This window comes from Erythrolamprus reginae, chromosome 5 (genome assembly GCF_031021105.1).
Source record: "Erythrolamprus reginae isolate rEryReg1 chromosome 5, rEryReg1.hap1, whole genome shotgun sequence".
Classification (NCBI taxonomy): domain Eukaryota; kingdom Metazoa; phylum Chordata; class Lepidosauria; order Squamata; family Dipsadidae; genus Erythrolamprus; species Erythrolamprus reginae.
The window spans coordinates 34,039,949-34,058,431 of NC_091954.1; the positions used below are offsets into that span (position 1 = coordinate 34,039,949).

Genomic DNA, 18,483 nt, shown 5'->3' on the forward strand with positions numbered 1-18,483 from the left:
CAGACCAAAGCCCATCAAGTCCAGCATTCTGTGTTACACAGTGGCCCACCAATTTTACATGGGGATCTTGAGCAGAAAAAAATCCCTCCCTGCCTGCTTCAACCAACATAAAGGCAGCACATTGACATCTGTTTCAATAACCATTGATACACTTGGCATCCATGAATCTGTCTAATCCTGCCTTGAAGCTATCCAGGCTGACAGCTGTCACGACCTCTTCTGGAAGTGAATTCCATAAACCAATGACCCTCCTCCTAGTATTGTGTGATAGAGAAAAGATTTTTTCTCTATCCACCTTTTCTATCCCATGCATGATTTTATACACTTCGATCAAGTCACTTCTTAAAAGCTGTCCTTCAAGGCTGAAGAGACCAAGGCATTGCAACCTGGTATCATAAGGGAGGTGCTCCATTTCCTTGATCATTCTTGTTGCCCTTTTTTGCACCTTTTCCAGTTGCATTATGTCCTTGTTGAGGTGCAGTGACCAGAACTCTAAACAGTACTCCAAGTGTGGTCTCACCATCGATTTGTACAGAGGCAATACAACACTTGCCGAACTATTTTTGATTCTCTTCCTAATCATGCCAAGCATGGAATTTGCTTTTTTTTTTTTTTTACTGCTGCTGCACACTAGGTTGACATCTTCATTGAACTGTCCACCAAAACCCCAAGATCCCTTTCTAGGGTTGTCTCAGAAAGCTTGGTCCCCATCAGTTGGTAGGCATAATTGGGGTTCTCAGAAGCAACAGCATTTGATGGAGATAGGAGTATTAAAATTGTAAGATGGCAAGGTGAAAAGAAAGAAGCCCTACTCTTCATAAATGCATATAGGATTGATGTATGTAGAAAAGTTGTTGGGATTGGCCTGCAACACTACACCTATCTTCATGCAAATGTTGATATAAACACATGAGAATCTGCAGAGATTGTCACAAAATAACCCATCCTCAAGTCTAATGTAAGAAATTTAAATCTGTGTATTACTCTTGGCAGCATATATGATTTATAATAAGATATATGATTTGCAACCATTTGTTTAGTGACTGTTTGAAGTTACAACAGCATTGAAAAAACGCCTCATATCCATTTTTCACACTTACAACAGCGTTGCAGTGTCCCCGCGATCACATGATCAAAATTGGGATGCTTGGCAATTGGTTCATATTGATGATGATTGCAGTGTCCTGGGGTCGTGTGATCAGCTTTTGTGACCTTCTGACAAGCAAAGTCAACGGACAAGTCATTTTCGCTTAACAATTTGCTTAATATGTCGCTAACTTAACAACTGCAGTGATTCACTGAACAGTCGAGGCAAGAAAGGTCGTAAAATGTGGGGAAACTCACTTAACAATCTCACTGAGCAACAAAAATCTTGGGCTCAATTGTGGTTGTAAGTCAAGGACTACACTTCCCTTATGAGACTAGATTAAAACAGCCTAAAAATAGTTGAGCAGCTTAGATCAGATACTTATCAAAATGACTTTTAATGAGGCTTGACATTTACTGCAATGTTTTCATTGCCTGCTACATCCAAGCAATATTCTGTGCTTTTAGGTTGTGTGAGCAGTCACATGGAAATGAAAGTTTGCTTTCTTGTATTTATTTCATTTGCTTTGCACTTCCATGCTTTGTTATTGTAGTTCGTTGCACAGTCAGCCAGATGTTCAGACTGGATTTGATGTTTTTATTCACCTATTTAGTATTTTCCAAGGATCTGGGATATAATTATTATTTATATATAAAGGTCTGGGTGGCTTACAAAATCCCAAAATGATAAAAAACAGTTAATAGCAAACAACCCCACAGAAACTCAGACCAAAGCAACCAAACAATAACAATTCAACCCACCCAAAAGGACCAATAAAACACATCACCCACATGTCTGGGAATAGAACCACGTGCCTAGACTTTCTAGAACTCCAGAAGAGTGAACTACTGTCCCTCATGCCAACTGAACAAAGGAACACATTTCTCCAATGTAGGCACCTCAACTTAATCTTCTGAACTATATACTGTATGTCAGGTTTCAGGAAACAGCCCCAACGAAATAAAATTCTGAGGCTAGAAATTCCTCAAAATTCCAATTTATTAGAGGCATTTGTCCTTGAGTAAAGAATTTTGTTATGACTATATTTCTACCATTCCAACAAAAAAATCACTCTCAATTTCCCAGGCTAAAATTTGTGGCAGTTGAAGCAAGCAGAAATAATGACTTCCAGAAATGACACTGTAAGTACTGTATAATCTCCAAATTTCTTAATCAATAGGACCTAGAATTCTAGGATTCTGAATTCGCAATGCTTCCAGAGAGTAACATTTTATTTTTTTATTTTTTATTTTATTAATAGAGTTGAAAGGGACCGTTAGGTCATCGAGTCCAACCCCCTGCCTGAGCAGGAACCCTACAGCACCCAAGCCAAATGGAAGTCCAATCTCCTCTTGAAGGTGTCCAGAGTTGGGGAGTTCACCACCTCCCCTGGCAGGCAGTTCCATTGGTTGATCGCTCTGACCGTCAGGAAGTTCTTCCTTATTTCCAGGTTGAATCTCTCCTTGGTCAGCTTCCAACCATTGTTCCTCGTCCGGCCCTCTGGTGCCCTGGGGAATAAAGAGACCCCCTCCTCACCGTGGCAACCCCTCAAGTATCTGTAAACTGCTATCATGTCCCCTCTAGACCTTCTTTTTTCTAGGCTGTCCATGCCCAGTTCTCTCAATCTCTCTTCGTAAGTCTTGGTTTCGAGTCCCCTAATCATTTTGGTTGCTCTTTTTTGCACCTTCTCCAGAGTTTCGATGTCTTTTTTGTAGTGAGGTGACCAAAATTGGATGCAGTACTCCAGGTGGGGTCTGACCAGGGCATAGTAGAGTGGTATTAGTACTTCCCTAGTCTTGGAGCGTATTCCTCTGTTGATGCAGCTTAGGATTGAGTTGGCTTTTTTGGCTGCTGCTGCACATTGCTGACTCATGTTTAGTTGATTGTCCACCAAGACTCCAAGGTCTCTTTCGCAGTCACTACTGCTGAGTGGGGTATCTCCCAGGCTGTATGTATGTCTAGGGTTCTTTTTGCCGAGGTGGAGGACTCTGCATTTGTTGGTGTTGAACCTCATTTTGTTGGTATGGGCCCACTGTGATAGTCTGTCTAGGTCTTCTTGTACTCTGAGCCTGTCCTCAAGGGTGTTGGCTACCCCCGCCAGCTTGGTGTCATCTGCAAATTTTATTAGTTCCCCTTTTATTCCCTCGTCCAGGTCGTTGATGAAGATGTTAAAGAGTACAGGACCCAGGACAGAGCCCTGTGGTACTCCACTGTCTACTTTTTTCCATGTGGATTTGGTGCCGTTGAGGACAACTCGTTGGGTGCAGTTGGTCAGCCAACTGTTTATCCATCTACATGTGTAGTAGTCTACTCCATTTTTTTTTAGTTTGTGGATTAGGAGATTGTGGTCGACTTTATCGAAAGCCTTACTGAAGTCCAAGTATATGAGGTCCACTGAGTTGCGTTGGTCAACTGACTTGGTTATGGTGTTGAAAAATGATATGAGATTGGTTTGGCATGATTTGTTTCTGATGAATCCGTGCTGGCTATTGGATATGATCTTGTTTGTTTCTAGGAAGTGGGTAAGTTGTTTTTTGATTATTTTCTCCAGTATTTTTCCAGGTATAGAGGTCAGACTGATTGGTCTGTAGTTATCTGGGTCGGTCTTTTTGCCTTTTTTTGTGGATGGGGACTACGTCAGCTCACTTCCAGTCTTCCGGTAGGTCTCCAGTGATCCAGGATATTTGGTAGATGAGGAGGAGTGGTTCCGCTATGGTGTCTGCCAATTCTTTTAGGACTTTGGGGTGAAGTCCGTCTGGCCCTGGTGATTTGTATTCGTTGAGTTCCCTCAGGTAGTCCCTCACTGTGCTTTTGTCTATGCTGAGTTTGGTTCTGGGGCAGTTTGTTGCAGTTAAATTGCAGATTGGTTGGAGGGAGGTTCCCTTTTGTGTGAAGACTGATGCAAAGTAGGCGTTGAGTAGCTGTGCTTGGTCATTGCTGTCTGTGATTTCTCTACCCTCTTCGTTTTTTAGTGTGACGATTGTTTCTTTGATTTTCTTCTTATTGTTGATGTGTTGGAAGAAACTTTTTTTGTTGTCTTTGACTTCCGCTGCAAGGTGTTGTTCATATTGTGCCTTTGCTGTTTTTATTTTTTGTTTGCAGGAACTGGCTGTTTGCTGATATTCTGCTTTGGTTATGAGTCCTTCTTTCCATTGTTTGTACTTAGCTTTTTTTCCTTTTATGTCATCTGCGAGGGCTTTGTTTAGCCATGCAGGTTTCGTTTTGGTTTTCCTGTTTTTCCTTTTCATGGGGATTGCGTTGTTTTGGGCGTCTATGATGCTGTTTTTTAGGATCACCCAGGCTTCCTGAGTGGTTTTTCCTTCTAAGAGTTTGTTCCAGGGGCATTGTTCAAGGTTCGCTCTGAGCTTGTTAAAGTCCGCTTTTCTGAAGTCTGGGACTGTGGTGGTGTTGGGTATAGTAGCTAGTGATTGCACTATGTTGAATTTGAGGATGACGTGGTCGCTCTCTCCCAGTTTCCCTTCTTCTTCTGTTCCCTCTATTGTTTCTTCCCTGTTTGTTAGTATTAGGTCTAATATAGCATTCCCTCTGGTTCCTGTTTCAACTTTTTGGGTTAGAAAGTTGTCAGCTAGACTGGAAAGAAATTTGGCAGACTTTCCGCTTGGTGCTGAGTTAGTTTTCCAGTTGATGTCTGGGTAGTTGAAGTCCCCCATTATTGTCGTGCTGTGTTTGTTGCATATGTCTGTTAGTTGGCATGTGAAGAGGTCGTCCATTGTGTCTGTTTGATTGGGTGGTCTGTAGTATACTCCAATTGTGGTGTTGCTCTTTTTTTCTTTTATGTTGACCCATATGATTTCTAGGGGGTTATCATCTTTGGTTGGATGTAGTTCTGTGGCAGTGTAGTGGTCTTTGATGTATAGTGCAACACCTCCTCCTTTCTTGTTTGACCTGTTCTTCTTGAAGAGTTTGTAACCCATTATCTGTGTGTTCCAGGCGTGTGTTTCGTCCCACCAGGTTTCTGTGATTCCAATTAGATCGTATTGGCCCTCGTGTATTAATAATTCCAGTTCATCCTGTTTGTTTCCCAAGCTTTGTGCGTTCGTGTACAGGCATTTTAGATGTTTGTGTTTGTTTGCAGGTAGAAATTTTTTATTCTATTTGAACTTTACATTGTTAATAAAACCTAAAGTAGTAAAAGTATCTTAAACAGGGTTTAAAATCTAATGGGGAATAATCGCTTGAGGCTATTATTCCATGAATTGCATGGGAATAGTCCCAGATGCAAATCCCAAGATAAATCTTGACATAGAAATGTAACATTTCTTGCATGAGTCCAAGGGACCGGTTAGGTCCCACAGAGTCAGCCTTCTCCAGATCCCGTCAACTAGACAGTGTTGTTCGGCGGGACCTAGGGGAAGAGCCTTCACTGTGGGGGGCCCGGCCCTCTGGAATTAGCTCCCTCCAGAGATTTGCACTGCCCCCATCCTCCTGGCCTTCTGTAAGAGTTTAAAAACCTATCTGCGCCGCCAGGCTTGGGGCCATTAGATCCTAACCCCCTGGCCAACGAGTATAAGTATGTCTTGTTGTGCGAAGAATTATTTTGATTTTAAATATTATTAGGGTTTTTTAATACATTTTAGCTATATTAACTGGATTTTTAGATATGTATATATTGTTTTGATATGCTGTGAGCCACCCCGAGTCCTCGGAGAGGGGCAGCATTACTGGCTAGCTACATTCAGTGGAAGGGCTGACATAATAATAATGCACATTAATTGTTCTTACCTTTCCTGTAAGGTATCCTTTATTCTTCTCTTGTTCAAAGAGATAAGCTGCATAGCCAGTATTGTCACTATTAACTAAAAGGTTGCTGTTGTTCATACTGACTGGATGAACAGCAAACCAGCTAGTAAAAAAAATTTAAAAGGTAAAGCTGTTAGGATAGTATTTACTTACTTACTTACTTACTTACTTACTTACTTACTTACTTACTTCTTTACTTACGTACTTACTTACTTACTTACTTACTTACTTACTTACTTACTTACTTACTTACTTACTTACTTACCATATGTGTATGCCATCCAAAAGCCCTAGGCAGCTAAAAATATATGATTTAACACAGTGATGGCAAACCTATGGCATGGGTGCCACAGGTGGTATTCAGAGCCATATCTGCTGGCACATGAGCTGTTGCCCTAGCTCAGCTCCAACATACATGTGTGTGTTGGCCAGCTGATTTTTGGCTTACACAGAGGGCATTTTTGTCTTCCAGAGAGCCTCCAAGGAGATGGGGGAAGATGTTTTTACTCTCCCCCGGCTCCAGGGAAGCCTTTGGAGCCTGGGAAGGGTGAAACATGAGCCTCCTGGGCCCACCAGAAGTTGGGAAACAGGCCATTTCCAGCCTCCAGAGGGACTCCAGGGGGCAGGGGAAGCTGTTTTCACCCTCCCCAGTCATTGAATTATGGGTATGGGCACTCATGCATGCGCGATAGCAAGCGCCCATGCTCTTTCAGCACTCAAGGACAAAAAAGGTTCACCATCACTGATTTAACATTGCCTATTCCAAAATCCTCCTTTCCTGTCTGTCTGTCTCCCTACCTACCTACCTACCTAATCACTAATCAATTTATTTTTATTTATTATTAAATTTATTTGCCACACATCTTGCAGTGATACTGTGCATCTTACAATGTGATAAACTATGCAAATATCCAAAGACGTACAAATATATAAACAGATTAAAATTACAATACACTCAAAAGCCTGGGTTTGGAGTGGAGAGAAGCAGAGGTGCCTTCTGTATTATTGCACTGACCACCTCCAGCCAACAGCTTCTCCTTCAGGACTTCAAGCTAGTTGACAGCCAGGTTTCAAGGCATTTCCTGAATATTAAAAGAGATGAAGCAGATCCCAACTCCTGTGATGAGTAAATGTGCCATGTGTGCCACACGTCCCACCTGTATAATGGAAAGCATTCTTCTGCACTTTGCTGTGCAGACCACAAGAGAATACAGTGGTATTCTGTGTATTCTGTATTCATTTGGTTATGAAGAAATATCCCCAAAGTCAAGTGTACACTAAATGTAGACTGACTTTTGGCTACACATTTTCCCAGCAAACAGCAAATTTTGAAGCTCCAGGTAAAGAGGATTTTAGGATGAGTAACCACAGTTTCCATGTTGGAAGTTCCTAAATGAATACTGGGAAACTCTAAAGGTACATCTGTAGAGGTACCACTGTACCTTAAGTAGAGTTACAGTGGTACATCTACTTAAGAACTTAATTCGTTCCGTGACCAGGTTCTTAAGTAGAAAAGCTTGTAAGTAGAAGCAATTTTTCCCATAGGAATCAATGTAAAATCAAATAATGCATGCAAGCCCATTAGGAAAGAAATAAAAGCTTGGAATTTGGGTGGGAGGAGGAGGAGGAAGAGGAGGAGGACAGTTGCTGCCCAGAGCGAAGGGAGCATTTCTTTTCTTTTCTCTGGGTGCTGGCAGAGGTTTATTCCCTCTCCAAGCGCCCAGATAAAGGAAAATGCTTTCTTCGCTCTGGACTGCCAAAGCCTCCTTAAGCACCACTGAAAGGCTCCTCTGGCAGAAAAGCCCAAGATGTCCAGGTTTAAAGGGGGAATGGCAAGAAACTGGCTGGGCCTTTGTGTCACTCTCAAATTTCCCGGGAAATTTTTCCGGGCTCGGATTCTTAAGTAGAAAATGGTTCTTAAGAAGAGACAAAAAAATCTTGAACACCCAGTTCTTATCTAGAAAAGTTCTTAAGTAGAGGCATTCTTAAGTAGAGGTACCACTGTATATTTATAAATTAGATAAATTCCGCAAACGTATTTTTTTGAAGCATAGGAGGGATGAAGTGGAATTAAACTTTATTGGGAGGGAGTTCCAGACAATGGAGCAGTGCATTTCTGAGGCATTCTCCAATAATAATCCTGCAGGGTTTGGGACCTGGAGATCATCCACTCATTGGTTGTTGACATCTGGTTGGATCTGATAGATGAATGCCAAAGGAAATGGTTTCTTAGATATCTCAGATAAAAGTCTTATAGGACTTTAAAAGTGACAACCTACAGATCTCATCCAGAAAACCATTGGCAAATAATGGAGCTTCTGTAGCAGAAAGATCACTCAAATATATTTGAACATATCCACCATTGCCTGAGCCACAGAATTTTGCACCAGCTGTGGCTTCCAGATGTTCTTCAAGGCCAACTCCATTTAGAATACATTATAATAATTTGACTGGAAGATTATTAGGATATGAGTTTTCAGATTCAGCTATCCTTACTTTTTCACACACAGAGAGACTTCTTTCCTGTTCTCAAAGGAGTTCTCACCTAAACATTCCAATCTCTTGGCCATTATCTGCAACCATTTTCAGCACCGTCATTTCTTTGTCTACATTTGATGAGTACCTGGAAAACATAGAGGAAGTGGAGGTGGGGAGGAGAAAAGAAAGACTTTCACAGCAACTAGAATAGAGCTTCTCAATTTTAACAATGATTTGTGAACTTCGACTCCGAGGAATTCCTCACCAGCATGAAGAATTCAACATTCTCAGCATTCAGCATTTTGAGCACTCAGAATTCATTCTCAGCATTATCAACACCCTTAGGAACATCAACATTAAAGTTTCTTGGACATTCACATGTGTACACCCTAAATACGCACACTCTTAAAGTCATGGAGGTTTTACTATAGACAGATCATTTTTATGTTGATTCTGGTTATTCATTTAATGATCCATGTTGCTTTACCATTGTAATTCATAATTTCTATCATGTCATTATTTTACCATGGGTGTTCTGTTATCTGCAAACTGCTGAATAACCTAAGTTCCAGTTGTAAAATGAATGAATAAATGAATGGCTGAACCTTCTGGCATTGCCATTCCTATGATCAGCAGTTGATAGTAGCCTTTCCTCACCAAGGAAATGGAAGAAGGGAGGGAGGGAAATAATAAGCTCTAAATATATTTTCCTCTCCTTCTGGGCATTTTGGAAAGAGAACAAAATAGTAAATCATTATATTCCAGATAGGGCTGCTTTACATTACCTTTAGCAGTGATTTTCAATCTTTTTTGAGCCACGGTACATTTTTTACATTTACAAAATCCTGGGGCACACCACCAAACAAAATGACACAAAATGGCACTCTAATACAGTGTTTCCCAACTTTGGCAACTTGAAAATATTTGGACTTCAACTCCCAGAATTCCCCAATCAGCGAATGCTGGCTGGGGAATTCTGGGAGTTGAAGTCCAAATATCTTCAAGTTGCCAAGGTTGGGAAACATTGCTCTAATAGATAACATTGTGATGCATTGTATATCACCCTCTGTGGGGGCCTCTTATAAAAAGAAAAAAGTCAAATATCTATATACACCATCAGGATAGACATAACCAGCTGAGGCTGAGGCTTTATCTAGTGGTGGCAATATTTACCTCCAGTCCTGACCAGGATTAGAAATCGGAGTAGTAGCTTCAACTACTTGCCGCGACCACACAATGACAAGTGCGTGGCAACCCGGGGACCTTCCTGAGTGTGGATGAGAAACGGCCTGCTATTGGTTCATCACCAGTGGTCGGGATGAAACCTAGAAAGTGATTGGTCAGTGAGGGTTCCTTGTGCCTCCACTCTTCCTGTCGCTGATAGCTGGAGGGATTGTGAGGGGAATGTTTATGTTTGGATGGAGGCAGCTGGCTGTAGTTTGGGGACCCATGTTTAATTTCCCCACAGCACTCCTGACCATGTCTCACGGCACACTAGTGTGCCACGGCACACTGGTTGAAAAACATTGACCTATAGGATTCTGTTTTTCATCAAGCAAGTTCTAAGCAAACAAATAAACAGACAAACAAATAAACAACAAACAAACAAACAAACAAACAAACAGATAATTGTTTAGAGCAGTGTTTTTCAACCATGATAAATTTAAGCTCTGTTGACTTCAGTTGTCAAATTCCTCAGTCAATATGTGGGATAGAATTGTGACAGCTAACATCCAAACAGCTTAAAGTTACTGAAGTTAAGAAACACCCATTTTGAGCAAACAAATCTTAATCCAGGGTTGCATAGATGTAAATACTATGTCTTAGCTAAATTATAAGCATCACAATAATTCCATTATAAGTAATGAAAATAGCTCAAGATTTTCCTTCATTTACCGGCGTCTTTCAGATTCTGGGTTCCGAAGGTAAGACAGAGGACTTCTGTTGAGCTGACTGTTCTCTACCAAACCTGTACCGATAAAAATGCGTCCTTGCACCATATTCTGATGGGCCATGTCAATACTCTGAAATTAGAAAATAGGGATTAAAAACATGGAAACTGGGACATTTGATTTGCATCCAGCTTTTTAACACAAAACAGTTCTATAACAGAAAAATCAACCTTGCAGTCCCAAAATGTCTCAAAGGTATTATCATGGAGTACAATTATTATATAAGAAAAGTTGCTGTAACAGCCATCTTTCCAAAGCAAGAGTGATTGCTTGAACACAGATGTTTTCTAACATGGAATGAGAATCATGAACTGAACATTAAATAATATAAGAAAGAAAGAAAATGATATTTCAAAATAATGCACAGAGATAGGCTGCATCCTATCCCAGAAGTAAATGTAAACAAATCCTATTATGCCACTAGATAGATCAGCACTAGGTATTATCAGCTTGCAGTTGAATATTAACATCATAATCTCATGTGTATTTAACACAAACGGCATTACAGGACAGCAAGTAACACCAGAATTACCCAACTCTACGGAGAGGGGCGGCATACAAATCTAATAAATAAATGAATGAATGAATGAATGAATGGATGGATGGATGGATAGATAGATAGATAAATAAATAAATAAATAAATAAATAAATAAATAAATAAATAAATAAACTCTGAGTCATGCCCCACAAAACCACAACTGGCCATGCCCTGTTCTGGTTACCCTCACTATCCTACAATCTGAGATCTCTGTGGCCCTGTGCTTCACTATCCCAGCCAATCTTTGTTGCTGTCTTCTTGCTCCCACTGCTAAGGAGATATGCCTGGCCTGGCTGACATCCAGGGCATTGCAAAGATTTTTAGAAAACATAATAGCACTTAGACTTTATACTGCTTCATAATGCTTTACAGGCCTCTCTAAGCGGTTTACAGAGTCAACATATTGTCCCCCAACAATCTGGCTCCTTGTTTTACCCACTTCAAAAGGAGGAGCCAATCTTGACCTGGTGAGACTTGAACTGCTGAACTGTTGGCAGTCGGCAGCCAGCAAATTAGCCTGCAATACTGCATTTTAACCACTGCATCAGCATGGCTCCTAAATCAGATTTAAAAGGATGTAGCAGCAGTGGGTTGCTCCCGATTCGGACCAGTTCTTAGAACCGCTAGCGCCAGCAACAGGAGGCTCCACTCACCCACCCAGGACACTTCTCCGCATGCACAGAAATTAGTGGCAAAATATTTTACAACCCACCACTGGGCTGTAGAGTGTCAAAACTCCCCTTTTTACTATTTTACCAGGTCATAGGGATGGCTTTACAGTGCATATAATAAAAGGGAGGTGATGAAGGCTGTTTTGGATTTATTTTCTCTTTTTCCTTTTTTCACTATGCAAAGCCAGTCCCATATGGTTCAGGAAGACAACCAGAAGGGCTCTGGCTCCTGTAAGCTGTTTTATGCTCTCACCGTTGAAACGACACAGAGTTTTGAAATTGGCAAGGGATAACAAGGTGGATTTTCTGTTATTAACAGAAACACATAAAAGACATTGTGGGACAGATAAACTTGTAAATGATAATAATTGGAAGTGGATATATGAATCGCGGGGAAATACAAAAAGTAGGGGTGTAGCTTTGCTAATTCATCAAAGAGTCCCTTTTGAAGAAATTCAAATTCAAAGGGATAAAGATGGGAGAACATTATTTGTTAAAGGGAAAATGAATCAAAAGAAGATAACATTTGCAGTAATCTACGTTCCAAATGTGAATCCAAAACAATTTATAATAAATACTAAAAGGAAATTAGATAATTTTGGGGAGGACACAGTGTTTTTGCCAGGGGATTTTAATATCCAATTAACAGCAGGAAAAGGGAATTAAAAAATGTTGCATTTAAACAAACTTAATATGGTGGACCTCCATGTAGATTTATTAAATAGAAGTACATATTATTCATCAAGACATAATAAATTTAGTTGTATAGATTACATATTAATGAATGAAGTGGGAAATATACATCTTAAGAAGATAGAAATAAAAAGTATTTGGTTATCAGACCATGCCCCACTATTAGCAGTAGTGGAAACGGGTTTAGATAGAAATCAAAGAATTTGGAGATATAATCTGGTTGTCTCTGCAAATGAAGATGATAAATCTAAATTGCATAAAGAATTATGTGAGTATTTTAGTATAAATGATACAGGAGAAATTAAGCAAACAATGATATGGGATGCGCAGAAAGTTTTTATGAGAGGACAATGCATCAGTACAGAAACCTATATTAAAAAGAGATGTGGAAAAGAGAGGGAGAGGAAGATAAGAGAAATAGATTTAATATAAGAGAAATTAAGAGTAACAAGAAATAGGGAATGGAATAATCGATTGAAAATTAAGAAAAAACAATTGAAACTCTTTGATGAGTTACAATGGAATGATATGAGGATGGTTATAAAACAAAGAATTATGGGATGGGGGGAAAATCAGTGAAACAAATGGTCCTCTATTTGAAGAAAAGAAAGGAGAAATCTTGTATATCAGCTTTAAGAGACACTGATGGTGAAATAAAATGCAGTAACGTTCAAATGGAAAAAATAATGAAAAAGTATTATGAGAATTTATATAAAGAGGAGCAAGTGAAGGTGGGACATATAGAGGTCGAAGAAAAATTAACTGAATTGGATAAGCAAATACTGAATGTAGAAATAACAAATGATGAAATAATCAGAGTTATTAAAGGGTTAAAACCTGCCAAGGCACCAGGTCCAGATGGATTTACAGGAGAATATTATAAGACTTTTATGAATGAATTAATACCGCATTTGGGGAAGCTGTTTAACATTGTATTTCAAACTTTTGATATTCCACAGACATGGAAGACCTCAGAGATTATAACTATCCCGAAACCAGATTGTGATTTGAGGGATCCAGGTTCCTATCGTCCCATCAGTTTGCTTAATCAAGATTATAAAATATTTATCAAGGTATTAGCTAATAGGATTGAGAATGTCTTACTGAAATAATTGGAGAAGATCAATATGGATTTGTAAAAGGAAGGAAAATATATGAACCAATAAGGAATGTTGTTAATGTGTTACACCATGTTACCGCTACCAAAAGGAAATTGGGAATCTTAAAATTAGATGTGTATAAAGCTTTTGATAAAGTTAATCATAATTATTTATATCAGCTATGTAAGGATCTAAATATGGGAGAAAATGTTTGTGAAACTATAAAAGGAATATATAAAGAAAATACAGCCTATATTAGAGTTAATGGTTATAGAACGGAAAAAGTTAAAATTCAAAACGGTACTAAACAGGGTTGCCCATTATCTCCAATGCTATTTGCAATGGCAATAGAGGTGCTAGCCAATAAGATAAGAAGGGGAAAAAGTTGGAGAGGTTACCAAATTGGTAAATTAGAATTAAAATTAAATATTTTTGCAGGTGATGCTATTATATTAACTGAGACTCCGATTGAAATGATTAAAAAAATTATGATTATATTACAGGAATTTAAACAACAATCTGGACTATGGAAAGATCAGAGATAATTTGTTTGAATACAGGTCCTAAGGAGCAAATTGAGATTAGAAAGGTATCAGGACTGAAATTAGGGTGCAAAACAAATGAAATACTTGGGAGCATGGTTACTAAAAAATCCAAATAAAATAGTGAAGCTCAATTATAACCTGATATGGAAGAAAATGTTAAAACAGATGAAGAGTTGGAAAAATAAAAAATTGAGAAGGATGGCAAAGATAAGAGCACTTAAAATGATGATTATCCCAAAAATGATGTATTTATTTCAGGTTTTACCAGGTACCTTTTCAGATGCAAAATTGAGGGAATGGGATAGTTAATTGAATTATTGAATAAAAGACCTAGAGAATAAAAGACCTAGAGAATAAAAGACCTAGAATAAGGAAAAGATGGCTGATTGCTAATGAAAAAGATGGAGGATGGGGAAGCCCTAGCTTGGAGCTATATAGAGACGCGTTTCAAATTGAAAGATTAATGGAGCTGCAGATATTAGAGAATAATAAATGGGTTAGATTGGAAAAAGAGATTAACAAAATTAATAATAGAGAACTGTTATTTATAAAATGGAATAAAAAGGAAATTGATAAATTAATGGACCCTTTGAAGGGGACTTTAAAAATTTGGTCAAAATGGCAGGGGAAAATGGGAATAAAAAGATCAAAGCTGTCAACTTTGTATGTATTAAATAGAGATAATGAAATTAATTTAAATAAAATTATAAAGGAATTGAATGATAAAGGGATAACCAGAATAGAACAGGTATATGAGAATGATGGAAGAGTTAGCAGAATTTGTTTAGAAAGGTGGTTGGGCCAACAGAGATGGTTGCATATAAACACAATAAGCAAACAATTGAACGAAAGGGAGAATAAAGAAACATTATTAAGAGAAGAAACTCAACTGGAAAAAATATTTAAAGAAAAATGGGATGATATAAAAGTACAAGCGAGTAATATATACAGAATGTTATCACAGGCGGAAGAGAGTGTAATAAAAGGATTAACTAGATGGTGGCAAAATGAAGTATGAATAGATGAAAGAGAGATGAAGGATATAATTGAAAATATACAGAAAACAAAGAATACAAGAGTTAGAGAAATGAGAAGGAAAATTTTACACAAGTGGTATTATACACCAACACAACTTGTATATTTTCAGAAGAAGGGGAAAGGCAACTGTTGGCATGGATGCCAAGCGAGAGGAGTTTTTATGCATATGTTCTGGGAGTGCTTAGTAGTACAGAAATTTTGGAAAGTAGTGCAAGATGAAATGAACAGGATGTTAAATATTAATTGGACAATTACAAAAGAAATGGCAGTACTGGTAAAATAGGGAGACTTAAGAGAATTTAAAGAAATAAAAGTAGCAGCATTGGAAAGCGCCCAAGCATTAATTGTATTGGGTTGGAAAGAAGCAGCAAAATGGATGATACAGAATTGGTATTGGTACATGGTGGACCACATTTGCTTTGAAATTATGGAGGTAAAGATAAATATGTATAATGAAAATAAATTGAAAAAACTGATGGAACAATGGGAAATGGTGAGAAGTTATATGACAAGTAGAATTTGTGATTTAGCCATAAAGAATAAATTAGAATCACTCTTTGATATGTAAATAGAATGCAGATTCCAGCTTAGAAGAATATTAAAGATGTTAGTACAGACCCTCCAATTGGTGGTGGGGTATATATGTATGTTGTATATATGTAGTTTGTATGTTTTAACATTTAAAATTAATTTAAAAAATTATAAACAAAGCTGTTTTATGCTCTCCCCCACACTCCCCTTTTTGCAAATCAAAGTCAGCACCATATAGCCCAACAGCCAGGCTGGGCATACACTAGCAGCAGCAGGAACAAGGACATGGTGGTGAAGGTTAGCACAGAGTGGCAGGGTCCAAAATGATATAGATGTGGAGGAAGATAAACAGAAGGGGGAGTTGCAATGCCCCTGGGATCGTAAGTGCAAGTGAGCTGCCAAGTGCCCAAATTTTCATCAAATTTCTCCTACCGTTGTGTGCCGACCTTCCTCATTTATCAGCTGGAACAGGGATCTCCAACCCCTGGGCTGTGGCCCATAACTGGACTGTAGCATATTTCACAGCAATCTGTGCAAGTAATGGGCAAGCGTGCTTAGACGAAGCTCCACTTGTCCAGGTGGAAGGCAGTCATGCAAGTGGAGCACAACTCCCCATTGTGTACATGAATATAGATCTTTTAAACATTTCTATTTTATTATGTTTTACTAATCTAGGGGAAATATATTGCTAGCCCATGTATGATATACCATACACTAAATCAATAAAATAAATTTATCAAATTGATCATAGAAGCGTTGCAATGGGCATGAGTTGCAAATCCCTTCATTCAGTGCCATCATATCTTTGAACAGTCATTGAATTAATGGTCCATAAATCAAGGATTACCTGTAGCTATTTTTTCTAGAGAATTGAGGAAGAAGCTGTTCTCTTAAAGAAATGTCCAAACGAATATAATAATTCCTTTCAGCCTCAAAAAATACTGTTACACGAAGTTAAAACACTAAATTGGATGTTGCCTTACATTAACGATCCCGTTGACAAGGGCATTCAATGTTGGTTTTATAAGACCACCAGATGTTATAATGAGGAGGGTGTATTGGAAAAAGCCTCCAGGTCCTGAATGGGTATGCGTTCCAGTCATTATGACATTGTTCTGATTGTAGAGGTCACCATATTTGTATTTTAACTGTTTCATTACCTTAAAAAAAGGTTTGAAAGAAATACAGTATATTGTCTTGCATTGTTATGTTTTATTTTTATATAAAATATTTTCAATAGGACGGAGAGGGGCGGCATATAAATCTAATAAATAATAATAATAATAATAATAATAATAATAATAATAATAATAATAATAATAATAATAATTTTAAAAGGCATTCAGTAATGAGAGTTAGAAGTGTTTGGGTGTACACACATATCCATAATATATACCTTCATCCAGAGTGTATATCTTTAAAATTCTAAAGTAGGGAAAATTCTAAATCAAGTATAATAATGTTGGGATTGTAATCTGCCTGCTCTAAGGCAAGGTAAGAAAAGCTGCCTTAATTACAATACTGTGTAACAGGGCTAGGATTGGATCTGAAGAATATCTGCAATGATTAATTAAATATGTTAAATAATCCATAACATAGAAAGCAAGGCAAAAAAACAAAAAAAACCTTCCAGAAACCAGCTTACTGTATGAATTTTCATCTGATATATCTGTGTAAGAGAAGGAGTGTAGCACCTGGATACAGAGTCAAAAGAGGAATCAAATTAGAATCTCTACATAGCCACAAATAGACATAGTCTGTTTGTGGCTACATAAAGAGTAGACTTATCTTTTGACTTCTCTCCCAGGGTCTGCCTCTATTTCTCCTACAGTTTAGATTTCATCAAAACATCACCACGATTACAATTTGTAAAAGATAGCAGTGAGGGAGGGGAGAAGAGAAGAGATAAGATACTGGTTATTCCTCACCTACCTCTAGCCTTACTCTTTGAGACATCATTCCTATTTCAGCAACCACGTGCACAACTCGCTTGGTGTCATTCTGTCGCTCTGCAAGGATGAAAGTTCTGCAATATTGTCGTGAGATGATGCCACCACCCTTCTGCTCAAGATTGCCATAGCCTACCTGCAGTGAAACACATCATGCCATTGTTTATTCATTTATTCATTAAAAACTGTTTTGATGATTATTGATTTTGAGTGACTAAGTTAAAAAAAAGTAAAATATAGGAATATAAATCCTGTACTCATATTGTTCTGTAAATATAGAAGCGATAATTACTCTCTCACATTATGCCATCATCCTGAACCAAGGAACCACAAGCAAACTCATATATGCCCTGATCTTACTGTAAAAAGAAATATAATCATCTCAAATCCCTTTTGGAAAGCCAAACTTTCTTAAACTCCCATAGGGTTATTGCCAGTTTAAACTTGAGAGAGATATCAGTCCCCAAAAAAAAAAGTGCGGTGAAGGAGAAATAACAATAGCAATAGCACTTAGACCTATATAATGTTTTACTGTGCTTTACGGCTCTCTAAGCAGTTTACAGAGTCAGCATATTGCCCCCAACAATGTTACCCACCTGGGAAGGATGGAAAACTGAGTCAGCCTTGAGCCTGGTGGGATTTGAACTGCCAAATTGCAGGCAGCAAGCAGTCAGAAGTGGGCTGCAGTACTGCACTCTAAGCACTGCACAACCAGGGCTCTATGAAGACCTTGCAATCCCTGAGGGTATTACCTCTTGAGAGAGGGAAGACAAAGGAAGCTTCCTTCCAGATTCTACTGGGGAAGGCAGGATGAGTATCATTAACCATACATATAATTCAATCCTCTCTATCAAAAGTGTTATAGTCTGAGACTCCAGAAATGCATATGCCTCCTCAAACCTGGAAGGTGGCTTTCAAAATCCTTGGAATATATAATTTATATAATTATATAAATATAATTATAAGGGAAAGAGAAGAGAAATACACAAGGGGTATCTTTAGAAAAGCACCAATAACATGCAGATGTCTCAGTTTACCTAGGTGGAGTGTAGGCACAATACATTATATTATCAGTTACATGTTGGTACAGGTAGTTCTCGACTTATGAGCACAGTTGAGCCCAAAATTTATGATGCTAA

At 38.4% G+C, this 18,483-nt stretch overlaps 1 protein-coding gene across 1 annotated transcript in view; it reads right to left on the bottom strand.

Moving 5' to 3' along the window:
• LOC139168583 (putative neutral ceramidase C) overlaps positions 1–18,483 on the bottom strand; it is a 95,750-nt gene that overhangs the window by 42,662 nt on the left and 34,605 nt on the right. Inside the window, exons 6-10 of the mRNA XM_070754206.1 lie at positions 17,328–17,480; positions 16,379–16,555; positions 10,223–10,350; positions 8,394–8,471; positions 5,831–5,951 (exon numbers count right to left, since the gene is read on the bottom strand). Of these exons, the coding sequence (XP_070610307.1) occupies positions 5,831–5,951; positions 8,394–8,471; positions 10,223–10,350; positions 16,379–16,555; positions 17,328–17,480 (657 nt within the window). The remainder of the gene's footprint in view (positions 1–5,830; positions 5,952–8,393; positions 8,472–10,222; positions 10,351–16,378; positions 16,556–17,327; positions 17,481–18,483) is intronic.